This window comes from Centruroides sculpturatus, unplaced genomic scaffold (genome assembly GCF_000671375.1).
Source record: "Centruroides sculpturatus isolate CEXI.00-Female unplaced genomic scaffold, Cexi_2.0 scaffold907, whole genome shotgun sequence".
Classification (NCBI taxonomy): Eukaryota; Metazoa; Arthropoda; class Arachnida; order Scorpiones; family Buthidae; genus Centruroides; species Centruroides sculpturatus.
The window spans coordinates 319,875-333,867 of record NW_019385244.1 but is presented as its reverse complement, the minus strand read 5'-3'; the positions used below and the strand labels follow the sequence as shown (position 1 = coordinate 333,867).

The following is a 13,993-nucleotide window of genomic DNA, read 5'->3' as shown; positions in this document are numbered from 1 at the left end:
AATACCAATAGAGTCGGCTCACAAAAAGATCCAGAAAGATGACGAAAAGCAACTGATAAAAGTATATTTATATTCAAAACATTTTAATTTATACATATGCGAATGAAACCTATTTCAGAAATAATGTTCATACTTCACTTTAAATTTTAACAAGAAAGCAATTACATTATTCATACAATATTCATAAATAGTTAAGGTAATTATTTTTAATGAATACAACAACATAGTCTATTAACTCTCTCTCTCCAATTGCTCGTGAAGTAAAATCATTTTTAAACGAAAGATGCCATATTGTTTTCACTTTCGTTACGTTCCTAACGGCAGCTCGAGAGTGACCGATAACAAAAGATTAGTTATCGCACGTGGCTATCGGAACCGAAAACGAAACGTACGGCTCGGAATAGCATTTTCACAGTTGATTAAACGCGAATCACGTGGATCCGATAGAAACAAGCTTTTATCGTATTCGTTATCTAACGATACTATTCAGAATAGATCCCCTGGTCTAAATATTCGAATACTCTCTCGGATTGGGATTAATATGGAGGTTATTGCGTAGGCGCTTATCCTCCGAAGCGTTTTACTTGACCATACGAAATTACTCGCGAAAAACCGGGGAAATGCCTTCCGGGAGGTCTTAAGGATAACTGACCCTATTTAGGCGTTAGAGAGGTGGAGAAAACTCCACGTGGCCAGCCTGTCCTGGCGAGGCGTAAATCTATGACCGAACTACCAGTTTTCGAAGAACGAAACTGCTTGGCCAGTGGTGGATACCACTTTTATAGTTATGAGTAGTTAATATCTGTTAATTAAAAAAACCTAAAAGAAGATAGTGGATGTGATCACCTTTGTTGGAAACACACGCAACATCGATTTATGCTAAGAATAAGATCATCTATGGCAGTTTGGGATGCCTGTCTATTCACGGAGCAGACATGTTCTTAACTCGTAAAGGTTTCGGAGAGGGTCATGGAGAGAAGCTAATTGTCTCCCAAGCATGTCCCATACATGCTCGATGGGATTCAAGTTGGGTGATCTCGCTGGCCATTCCGTACGAACGGGAATGGACTGATAGGGCTTAAGCCCTTGGCCCCCAAGTGTCAAGAGTCCAAAAAAATTGAATTATTATTATAAATTTTTAATACTTTTTCATTAACAACGAGCACTTATCGTATAGTTAATATTAATGATAATTTATAGTATTATTATTATTATTATATTTGTTTTATTGTAATCAATGTAACGTAATTGGTCAGGTCACCAAATTGCAATTTTAAATCCACCATCTTGAATTCGAATGCTATAAGGAAACATAATAATGGCCAGCCTGTCTTATAAGACAATGGCAATGCACCTCTTTGCAAGGAGAAAAAAGAAAAAAGGAAAGAGAGAAAAAGCTGCAGAAAGGGTAACATTACTTAGTGTAAGGGGTATCCCAGGATTGAATTCTGAGGCATTCCGTTCATGGCTCAAGAGTCCAATAATCCGGATTCTGCAGATGCGACTGCATTTGACATGTTTTCATGGTATATTTATTTTATTTTATTAAAAATTTTGTTTGTTTATACGTTTTTGTTAATAATAATTCTTATGTTTTTTTTAATATAAGATATAAAGTTTGTCATTCAACGCTATTTCATAAACACACTGCATTTTAACTTTGATCATGATGTTATTAAAAATGAATTTTAAACATTCTTTAATCTAACAAAAAATGCGGACCCATTGGACTTCAATAAGCCTTAGGCCCCGATAAACCCAGATCAGCCCCTACATAAGAAGCAGCGTATCCGAGTCTAACTATTGGCTAACAATGCGAGCTTTGTGAACTCGCGCGATATCGTCCATAAAAGTGGCATGAGGGCCCATGGCCACAAGAAATGGGCAAAAATATTATACAAAGATGTCATCTCTATATCGGACTGCAGTCTCATTGCCGCGAGGAAAGATGTGGAGATCGGTGCGGCTACCAACAGCAATAACTGCCACTGTATACGTGCATTTCGCGGATGTTACTATCGTGATAGCGAGATCTAGGCGTTCTCCAGAGCAATAACCGTCTGGAATCAGTTTGTAGACCAGTTGTAAAAATGGAATTCTGTAGGTAATTTTTAAAATGGAAATTGCACCAATGTTCTTTTAAAATTTTTATTCAAGTTTTAGGAATTTTTAACTGGTTTACAATACACAGTGGCGTTCAGTTTTATCATTGTAAATGTATTATTGACATACATAACCATTGTAGAAAACTTATATCAGCCAACAGATGAGAAGCGCTAGCCCAAAACGTGTATTGGCATTTGGAACAATTGGTTTACACACTGCAAAGTATCAATACAGCAGAAAATAAAGTGGATGTGAAAAAGTCCAGTGTCTAGTGTCAACACTTCATGGCGTCTCAAAATTTAATTTAACGAAGGACACGGTTTCAACACAGAAGAATTAAAATTATTAAAAACAAAAGTTTGCACAAAAGCAGTCCATTTTCTATTGATGACTTCACGAGTCAGCAAAATGGTCTTATCATGTGGTTGATGGTGCTTCGAGACGCCCTATTGACTCCCATCGGCTGCTGATACTCAGATGATGTCATCTACTAATTTTTCAAATTTGGATATCTCGAATTTCCTTCTGGGGTCAGTAAAACGGAGATACAGGCTCTGCACAAAACAGGTTGTTTTCATATCTGCCAAGTTTCCTTGTTAAAAAAGTTGATATGTAAAATTTTTTGCGCCTTCATATGTTTGTCATGTGTAGAAAATTTTTCGGCTACTTGTTTCTTTCGCCAAATAAGCAACAAAGTGAAAAATTAACATAACTTTTGGACATGAGTGTAGTTAAATATTATTATTGATGTGGCTACATAAAAAACACCTATTGTATATATTCAATGCAAATGATAAATCCTTCCAACCTTTCCATGGCTATACGAAAAGAGAAAGTAAAACCTGTGTAAACCGGAATCGCACGGTACCGAATATTTTTTATTTTTTCGGTTTGGCGAGTTTCCGTTTTAAATAGGTTATTTTTTAACTAGAAAATCGCTCCGTTCCGAAAAAATTTTTGGGCTGCAATCTGAGAAAAGTGTAATCCTGAAAATTTCCACTATCGTCCGTCTGTTATCTTTCCTTAATCTTGAGAACAGAGTTAGTTAGATGAGCTATGAAAACCTTAAGGTCGGGAGGCCCGATTAACCATATACGAACTTCCGATGCAAACCGGAAATCATGTTATGTCAATTCAAAAATTTATCAAAATGTTCCACAAAACTTATAAGTCGCTTGAAACTTTTGAACTTAGATTTTCTGGAAAAGTTTTGAGAAGCGCGCTTTCTCCTTGTTCAATAAAAGTTCATACCACGGCTTAGCCACACAATTATTATTGAAATCTTCAGGACAACGTCGTAACCTCCCCTTGACAGACGAATTAACTGCTACTTAAGGATTAACACTCAAATTTCTAAACTTGAAATTGCACGTGTTTTGAACTTCATCCATAGCAAGAATTTAACACGCCGAAGAATTATAATCCCTATTTTTAAAGTTTTCATAACTCTACTGAAATCACACTATTTCCACTTGATTCATTTTCGAACTAATTTAAATTCATATTTAAATCGATAGCAGTATAAAAAAGTAGATCAATTTTAGATATGCCCGTATTTAAATAACTATATTTTACAACGAATGATTGTCCATTCAATTTACAGACAGGTATCAATGTTTTCCTCCTACGTCATACCACAAAGACAATCTATAACAGATGTTTTGTACATTCATTTTGAATTTATCATCACATTACAAATTTATTTTCCCCTCAGTCTTTGTAGCTAATTCTGTTGTTCTAGCATTAAAAAACCGTCCATTACTTCAGCTTTTGATTTGATATGAAACTGGAATTCCCAAAATTATTTGTACACATTGAGTATACTGTATAACTGATATTCTGTACATTTCTCTGGCCAGAAAACAGCGTAAATAACCCAATTGTTAGCAATATATTCGACTTCAAACTTTTTGTAATTTTTAATACAGTACTATCAATTTCTTGGAATGAGCACTTAAGTATTTCAAAATTTTGACATGTGTAAATTACTGTTGGCTCATATTATGGGTATAATATTTTAATGTTTCAGATTAAACTTAACGACAGTTAAATGTAAATCACTCCTTATTTGTAATAATTTTTAATAGTCAAATAGGATAAATATGGTAGGATTGTAGGACGATTTTGTTCACCCACTTTAAAACTTAACTTCTGTGCCGTTTGTCAAATATTTCTGAAATTTTGCAGAGGTTTGTGAATTAGGGGATTGATGGTTAAAGTTTGAAAGGGGGTCCTGTGTGATATCTCGAGTAAGATCGAACTTAATGAAGATTTTACTCGTTATTAGCATTTATAAATTTTTATAAAACTCATCTCTACCCACAAAATTATATTATTATAAAATGGCAAAAATCTTAGAGTTTAATAACAGATGGTGCCATCTAGGGTTTCTCATTTCCCGGTCTTTTGCTTGTCCCGGGATCCCGGGATAAAAGTGAACTGTTTCCCGGGATCCCGGGAAATCCCGGGATAGAATTAATTATTTTTAAGGTATACAAAATATCTTGAAATCAAATGATATAATTATTTTCCATTTTTTAAAGTAATTTTAAAGTTCTGTAACCTCCAAAATCATATTAATAATGCTGTGTAAGGTCTATAGGCCTATAATAAAAATTACCTTTAAATAACGTAGAAATTTTCACAAATAGAAAAAAATTAATTAAAGTTTGCTGGAAACTGCATACAACAACAACAAAAAAAATGTTTTGAATTGAGTTAAAAATTAAAAAAATGAACTTCTAATTTAGAAGGTAATTTTCGTTTTTTAAATAAAATATAATACAAAATATTGCAAACTTTTATAAGATTTTAAAAAGCAAAGATGGTCAATACTCCGATAACTCACTCTAATTCTTATTTTAGTAATGAAAAGTCTTGCCACCGAGAATGCCCTTTCCGATTCAATTGATGTGATTGGAATAGTGTTTAATGCATTTAAGAGAAGACAGATATTATGTGTTTTTTCACCTGTAGCCTGGAAGATTTCGAGTTCGTTTTCGAGATTGTAGTACTTCTTTCGCTCTCTAGTATTCTTGATTTGTCTACCTTGGCTGCTTTAATAGCGGCATCAAGCTTAGAGCTCGATAATTCGGCAATTCATTTGGCTTTAATAATCAGGTTTATGAAGAAAAACTTCATACTTGCAGACTTTGTACTCGTTTGTATCCTTGCCCAATTTGCACAATCTGGCGTCAGGCATTTATTGAAGCTACTGGGCATGGTTAAAACTCAAGACAGCGTAAGCACAATTATTCCAGATATTACAGGTTCCGACAAGTAAAGAATTTTTATAGTCCTGCCACAAATAAGCTATATATTGATTATTGACCATTTGTGACATGCTATAACGAGCAAAAATTTAAAAAAAACTAATAGGTAGGTTTAAAATTAATAAATACAAATGTATTCTGACAGTGAATGAGTTAATTATGCTTTCTATTTGCAAAATTCCTCAACCTTAACACAAAATAAGAAAAAAAGTGAATTTTTAAGAAATTTGCGGGATTTCCCGGGATAAGAAAAATTTCCCGGGATATTTCCCGGGTTAAAAAAACAACCGGGATCCCGGGATCCCGTTTGAGAAACCCTAGTGCCATCACAATTCTAAATTTTTGTCGGGAAAGTTACACAACTGATCTATGAAAAACTTTAACTTATATTTAAAAACGCAGCAGAGAAGATATATGATACATTCATTACCAAATTTTGAGAGAAAAAATTAATCACATTCATCTTTATTTCTCTACAACAATATATAGCAGAGACCGATTGTCAGTACAATGTAATTCACAAGCATTACAGACAATGCAGTCTTGCAACTGTAGCTCTCACTGAAACAAAGCAATATTTTTAAACAAAATTCACAGAAAAAATAAATTATATAGTACTGTACTTCAAAATAAATCATCTTATTCAGAAATCTTAGGATATATAATTAATTAATTGAAAAGTATATATATATAATGTTATAAATGAATAATAAATAAATAGACTAGAATAGTAAAAGATGTATACATATAAATCACAGTTTTGTAAAATGAAAAACAATTACAATATATTATTGAGTTTACAAGGAATAAATCTGAATATATTTTAAAAAGCATGAATTTATATAACACACAATTTTTACTCAATAATTATTGAATTTTTTAAAATTTTCTAGTTATTTGTAAAATTTCTTAAAATTTTAATTATATATATAACTATATATTAAACTTCTATATTAAAAAGTAACTTTACCACATTGATTTTACATTTTTTACTACTAACAAACAACATAAAAGTTATAAATTTATTATAATAACTCTCGTATATATTCTGGTACAACAATGTTTTTTGTTTGGGGAATAAAAAAAAGTCTGATAGAAAAGAAATAATTATATATAAAATATCCAATTGGCATTTTCTGTATCTCTATATTGTTCTTTCGCTTGGAATAATTCTTTCATTACGTTATAAAAATTACATAAAATGAAATTTTAAATATCCATGACTATATATTTGATGTATAAACTTAAATGTATACATAATAATAATAATAATATTACATGTAAATTGAGTTAAAGTTTCAAGAATCTAAATATTTATATATATTTATATATATATATGAAATATTCACACATCACAATACTCACTATTGGATGCTAACAATTAGATTTAAAAAAAGTTTTAGCTTTTTTTTTAAATACTAATGTAATATTTAAAGCTATTGAATAAGGGAAAGATGTTCTTATTCAAATTAAACAATTACTGAATATACCAAAGAGATGGAGTTAATGTTTACAATGCTAATTACCTCTTCTAATAAATAGTTTACTTTGTATGGCATTTTCAAAATTACATTTTTATAATCAAAAAAGTGATCCCATGTGATACCAACTTCATTTTATAAAATAAACAACTCAGATTATAATAATAATCATTACTTAGTTTAAAAAAAAACTTACGGTTGTGAAAATAGTAAATATTGAATTATAAAATATATAAATTGAAATCTTATACTTTTTCTGCAGTGTGAAAGGTTTTGGGTTTGTTTTCCGGAGTGTTTTGTATCTGTTTGTAATTCAGATCAATTATTAGCTGTGGAATGCGGCATTCTTCCATATCTACAAAATCACAAATTACGACATTTAGGCCGTTTAATCCAGAAACCTTGTCTTTCAACCATTCTGTTATCAGATTGTTACTCTCCAAGCCAAGAACACTCTTTAGTGTTCCCAGCAGGTGACAAAATATAAATGTCAGAGTTGGTGTGAGAACCCCTTGTGTAACATAAAATTTATCAGGTGGTCTGCCATTTTGGTAATTTTTGGACAGAAAGCTAAGAAGGGCTTTGGGATTAACTGTATTTCCCCAAGGATTTGGTATATAATCTGTTGGCCAAAGGAAAGGATGGTATTTTGCAATTGGATTACGATAGAACAAGAGAATACGGAAATTTCTTTGCCACAACCAAGAGAGAGTTAATTTCTCGATGTCGGTAACAAATGGGCATACTAGTGATCCAAATGTTTCCGTCAATAAATTTAAGAGAGAATGGTGATCTTCTTGGGACATATTATAAAAATGCTGAAAATCAAGCAATACTATCTCTTTGGTGTGACTTTGGAGAAATTTCTGAATTTCCCTAAGTATATCAACTACTAATGCTCCATACAAACCATGAACAACATATAGGTCTTTACTATCTGACATGGATGCTATCCGTAAATCAAAATAACGAACGCCGCATTCTAATTGCTGAGTACAACTTAGGCTCTGAGTTTTACTCCACTTGTATATAATTCGTTTGGACACACATCCAAGGAGATGGATGAGGATGGAATTTTGCAGTAAGGGTTCATCTGGAGCAATTTCTGAATTAGAATTGATGGAATAGCTACAGGAATCATGTGAACCTGAAAGAAAAAATTAAGAATTTAAATATTATTTTTTTAGAATAAATTAGTTTTAAAAAACTTTTACATTTTAAATAGTTGTGAATGTGTCATTAGAATATGTAATGGGAGAAAGTTAGAATAAAATAAAAATTTCTGTATACATCTGAAATATTGCCACAGATTACATTACGTTAATGCAATAGCCTATTTAAAAACAGTTTAACATTAAAATGCATTTAGCAATTAATAAATATTTATGCACAAAACTACATTAATCTCAAACATATTACATGAATTTAAAATAATACTAATGCATTTTTTGTATAAGTAACAAATATATATATTTACTTATGGTATGATTTTTTTATATATTTCTTTTAAAAAAATCAATTTTTTAAACAATCTTAAAAAAATTAAAAACTTCAAGTGTTAATATCGAATACCACTGTTGTTTTCTATCTATAACCACATTTTATTACAGACAAAAACTACTAATGATTACAATTGTTAGTCTTTATTACACAATGCATTTCGGGTGCAAAATTTTTACACTTGCACCCCTCTTCAGATAATACATATCTACAATTGGTAAACATATAGATGTTACAAAAATTATTACAGCATTCAAATGATTTATATTATACTGAACTAATCTCTGATGTTAAAATGTACAGTGCTCCGCTATATCAATGTCCTACCCTCAAGGCATCGTTCTAACAGCCTTTTGTCTATTTAAATGTTATTTTGCCCTTACCATTTCTGCCCACATGTCATCTATCTCCATCCCATTATTTTTTCTCTCTAATAAAATGCAGTTATAGATAGAAAATGACGGTAGTATTCAGTATTGACCCTTGAAGTTTTTTAATTTTTTAAGATGATTTTTTTTTAAAATTGATTTTTTTAAAGAAATACTAATGCATTTATGAATATTTGAAATAATCTAATAACAAAAATATTAGGCCTGTTACTTGATATTTTTATGTAAATAAATTTATTCAAAATCAGGTGGCATGCTGCATTGAAATATTACAATTGACATGTGCATTCCTGATCTAGATTTTAGTCTTGATTATATAAGTTTAAGCTAGCATTTATACTTTATCATCAAACTTTTATAATGTATTTTTAGATTTATTCTTATGTTTAATAAATATTGATAACTTGCAATTCAAAAATATCAGTTTGCTCTATAAACATCACCTAAAATTGATAAACAAAAGAATGTACAGTACATTATAATTAAAACAAGCAATTATTTATTGTGACATCACAAAGCTAAGCTGCAATTTTTAATCATATTTTTAATTTAATTCAATATATATACTCTCCACCTCAAATTAGTAATGGCTTGCACCTATACATCATACTTTTCCTTTAACAATAGAGTCGTGCCGATCATATAGCTAACTTCTTTCAGGAGAAAAGTTTTGAATTGAAATAACATGACTTTCAGTTTGCATCAGAAGTTTTTATATTATTAATCAGGCTCTCCTGTCCCTAAGGTTTCCATATTTGGTCTCATCTTTCATCTAACTTCGCTCTCGATTTTAAGGAAAGACAGACGACAAACGGCTGACAGTGGGAATTTATAGGTCTACAATTTTTTCAAATTTTAGCCCAATTAAAAACAAAATTATTTATTATTTTAGTTTGAATATTTAGAAGGTGGAATAGATTAATTATAATTAAATTAATAAGAATGCAATTTTAGTAATATCAAGTGAAAAGTAACCTTACATAAACACTATATTATATATGTATAGAAGATAGGGTAAAACAGAATTATTATGTTAAATGTTACACAGATTCTTGACAAATAAACTGAAGAGCAGCAAGATCAGAAATGCAATTCTATAATTAATCATCCAATACACTAAAAAGTCAGGAATAAAGAAAATTTTTATTTTTGTACAGCAAAATTAAAAACAGCCAAACATCTAAAAGCCAGATTATTTTCAAGATCAAATTCTGCTAAATTTTAATTAAATTAAATTACAGAATTTAGCCTAAAGGCTATAACTAATAATTAGAAATTAGTTTTAACACAGGACAGTAGATTAAACTACCTTTATCTCAAATTCTATATTATAATTAATTAGTAACTAGTTTAATTCTATCCACAACATAATCAAGCTTTTAAATAATATGATTTTTAATAGTCAAACTTGAGTTAATGCATGTTTACATAAATTTTAAAATTTCATACACTAATTAAATTTAATAACCAACACAGAATCAATCTTATTCCATTAAAATATTTTTATATTTTAGAAAAATTGCTGTCAATAACAATTTATTACAAGTTATTTTTCTAATATAAAATATCTTTTTGATTTACTTATAGGAGCAAAATTATCAAGAAAAACTAAAATATATTATTATTTCTTCAAATATATTTGAATTTTAAATCAATTAAACTCAAAAATATATTCACAAATTACATATTTAAAAAAGTTGCATTATAATTTTGCAAATGCATTAAGAGAAAATAATTTTGTTAATAATTTAAGTTTTCTCATTAATTTTTTCTAATTATAAAAATTACTATTTTTGGAAATGTGTGCTAAAACATAGGAAACAAATCAATATATCCATTAACACATACCATATCTCCAGTGTGATGATTAAATATTTATAATCTTCCGGCGCACTTATAACAAAATCAAGATATTTATCGCCCGGCGATAATGATAAAAAATACCAGAACATTTATTAAAAAATAAAAAATGATATACGTAAGCCCCAATATTCATTAATAAATACATTCATTAATCTTTACTCTTTTAGATATTTTAAATTTTTAAGTTTTCTAGTAATAATTTATATCTTTGAATATTTTAAACGAGTTTGAAATACTGAAGAAATAAATATTTTCCTTTTTTTACTATTTCCAACCTTATTAAGTTACTTTGCATTTTCGTTACATAAACATGTTATTTGCAATAACATTAATAGGCATTTACGATTACACGTAACAAGAAATCGATTAATTTTGCAGGCAAACATCTTTTCCCGGGAAAAAGCATGTTTACTTTTTACGTTTTCAAATACTTTTAATCATAAAATATCGTATTATTATTTTTCCTCGAGCAAAACAACGGGGAGCAGAGTTTGAGGTTGTGCAGTGTTATTGATAGCTATCATCAATAGTGCATGAAGTTTAAGGTCATTTATAAGATAATTTCGCTGCCATTCGTAATAAAATGCATTAAGAGTGATAAATATAAACATTTGGGGCTCATACTTTTCTTTATTCGTTCGAATATTAGCGTAGAAAGATTATTAAAGGAGTAATACGTATAGAAAACATGAGAAGTACCGCAGTATGTCATGGAACATAGACATAACAGACATCCCACCAGGCCACATCCGGAAACGGTACGTAACTTGTTTATAAAAACTAACCTGGAATTGCCAGATAAGGAAGAGGTGTTCCGTGAAGACTTTCCGGTAAATGTTCCATCCAACAGTCCAGGGATCTGTATAATCCCTTATCGTCTTTAGTTTTACATTCCATGGCGATCAAAAGAGAAATTCTGCTCGCTTCGCGTCCTTCTTCGTTGATCGAAGGACGTCACGATGGCGCTGTTGTCGACCAGTTAAAAAAGGGCGACGTCCTCTAGAATGCAACAATTCAAATTATAGCGATTTTCATTATTTATAATGAATGTTTTTCTTTATTATAATTATTAGATTATAATAAAATTAATTTTTCCTTTAAAAACTTAATACTTTTTTATAAACGTGACGTGTCAATAAACAGTTTTTTTAAATTCATATTTAATGTTTTTTTTTGTATCGATGTCGATGAATTAATAAATATTTATTTTCTCGTAATTATCTGTTTAAATATTAATTTTGCTTTGGGAATAAACACTTTTTTCTTTGTAAATTCGTTTTTCATCTTTGAACCATAACTCTAAGATTTCTTCCTGGTTTTTGTTTTATTTTCCAACAGTATTTCCGGAACAATAGCGCAATGTTAACAATTACTTCCCAACCGATGGATCGCGTTCCCCCCGATCATCCCGAATCGTATGCTTGAGTAATAATGACGTGAACGAGACCGATAAAAGGTTGAGAATTTTTATCGCAAACAATATTTCAACGATAACAATTTTTTAATGAGTTTTTTTAATTAGTTTATGAATTATCGACGAAGGTTATCAATATAATAGCTCGAAAATTAATTTTTAATGAATGAGGAAGTGGTCATATTGTCAGCAACTTCGATTGTTAAAGCAGTTATATGGGTCACGATCGGTTTACAGTTCAATTGTTTCCTATTTATAACTTTATATTGTGTTTTTTTTATATATTATAAAAAATAATATAGAATTTTATGGATAATAACAGTAAAATATTTTAAGACAATAAGCTGTTTTCTCTTTTACTCTTGAATTAATTCCCAATGGAAATTTGCCAAAAAATTAGATAAGAGAATTAAAAAGATACGTTCGAAGAATGAATAAAACCAATTTAAAATAGTTTAAACGATGCAAAACTTGGTTAATTCGGTCACGAGAAACGGGACAATTAATCAATTTAGAGGATCATAAACTTAATTTTCTTCCTCTTGAAATTGTTTCGTTTAAAATAAAATAAAAGAATTTTAAGGAAAAAAATCGATTAGAAGTTATCGAGAGGAGACCGCATTTTACATTTATTCCTCGGAGAATGTTGTATATCGATCGTACGGAGATATTAATATGGTACTTTGCAATGAAGTGCTTGTTCTGTATATTTGGTTCTCTTTCGTGTTAAAAGCTCGCTTTTAAATCGCTAATAATAACGTTAATTTTAATTAATTTACGTTTTTTAAATTTAAATTTAAATAATTATAATATTTTCTTATTGTATATAAGATTTGTAGGTGCTAAAACAACGTTGAAAATCTGTTAAAATTGAAGTTACATCGCAGACTACGTGGATCAATTTAAAGCATTTACTCGATCGAAATGGGTGTTAATACGTTAGGAAAACACTTTTCTTGTGTAAATAATATATGAAGCGAGTTTAATGTAAAGATTCCATCTTTAAATGTAAATAATTAATAAAGAAATGCATCCATGTTGGTTCTACAAATGATTTTCTTATAGAGAAGAGAATCAAAAATCGATGAAGGGTTGAGTCAGTATTGATTGATGTACTGTATAAGCTAAGTGGAGAGACTTGTTAGGAACGAATAATCGTGTCGTTGCTGATCTGTCATTTATATATGTTATTTTTTTAAAACGAATTTTTAAATAATAAATTGAAGAAAACAAAAAAATTAATGTTTTTTTTTTTTTTAATTTTTGATTGAAGTTAACTTGGAAATAGGTCAGACTTTTTGAAATGTTATTCATTATAACATTGAGATAAACAACTTTATTAATCAAGTGTTTTGAGAAGAAAAAATAGCATTAGGCTACTTTAATTAAATAATATTTAAAAATTATATCTTTATTTTATTATAATTTATATTAAAGTTAAATTAGATTTAAATCATTTTCTATAATTATATTGTCTATATGCAGTACATAATATTCTTATATCAATTTATTGCTTAATCATTAAAATAAAATTTATAACTTAATTAAATATATATAATTGAAATGTCTTAATTAAAATGAAAATTAGATAAATTAATAAGAATTTTGAAGATTTTATTTTATTATTTTATTCATTTTTTTACTTTTACATATATCACATCTCTTAAAAACTCTCATACTCTTAAAAATCAATATAAATTGAAAGCACTTATTTTGATAACTTTCCTCTTATCTGTAATAAAAACAAGAAATCAAAAAAGATTATTCCATCATCCTTTTTGGAAAGTCTAGCTGATAAAATTCAGTTTTGTTCAATATTTATTTACAAAAAAATACATTTAAGAGAAGCTTTTAGTAGTTTCACAAATAAAATTCATTTTAGAATTTTATACTGAATTTTCTATTATCATTTTTATTAGGATAAAATCTTTATAAATAAGGATAAACAAGGTTACTGGTGATCAGGAT

The 13,993-nt window shown here is 29.2% G+C and overlaps 1 protein-coding gene across 1 annotated transcript; it reads right to left on the bottom strand.

Annotated features, from left to right (window-relative positions):
* Nucleotides 1–6,337: 6,337 nt before the first annotated feature.
* Nucleotides 6,338–11,603, bottom strand: LOC111636660 (PI-PLC X domain-containing protein 3-like). Its single transcript, XM_023381946.1, has 2 exons — nt 11,397–11,603; nt 6,338–8,006 (listed from the first exon to the last, which is right to left on the bottom strand). The coding sequence occupies exons 1-2, from the start codon at nt 11,506–11,508 to the stop codon at nt 7,105–7,107; spliced, it is 1,014 nt and encodes a 337-aa protein (XP_023237714.1). The 5' UTR covers nt 11,509–11,603; the 3' UTR covers nt 6,338–7,104.
* Between the last annotated feature and the right edge of the window lie 2,390 nt (nt 11,604–13,993).

Coding starts and splice junctions, on each gene's coding strand:
- LOC111636660 (XM_023381946.1), bottom strand. CDS start 11,508: ATGGAATGTAAAACTAAAGACGATAAGGGATTATACAGATCCCTGGAC. Junction 8,007..11,396: donor TCCTTATCTGGCAATTCCAG/GTTAGTTTTTAT, acceptor TTTTTCTTTCAG/GTTCACATGATTCCTGTAGC.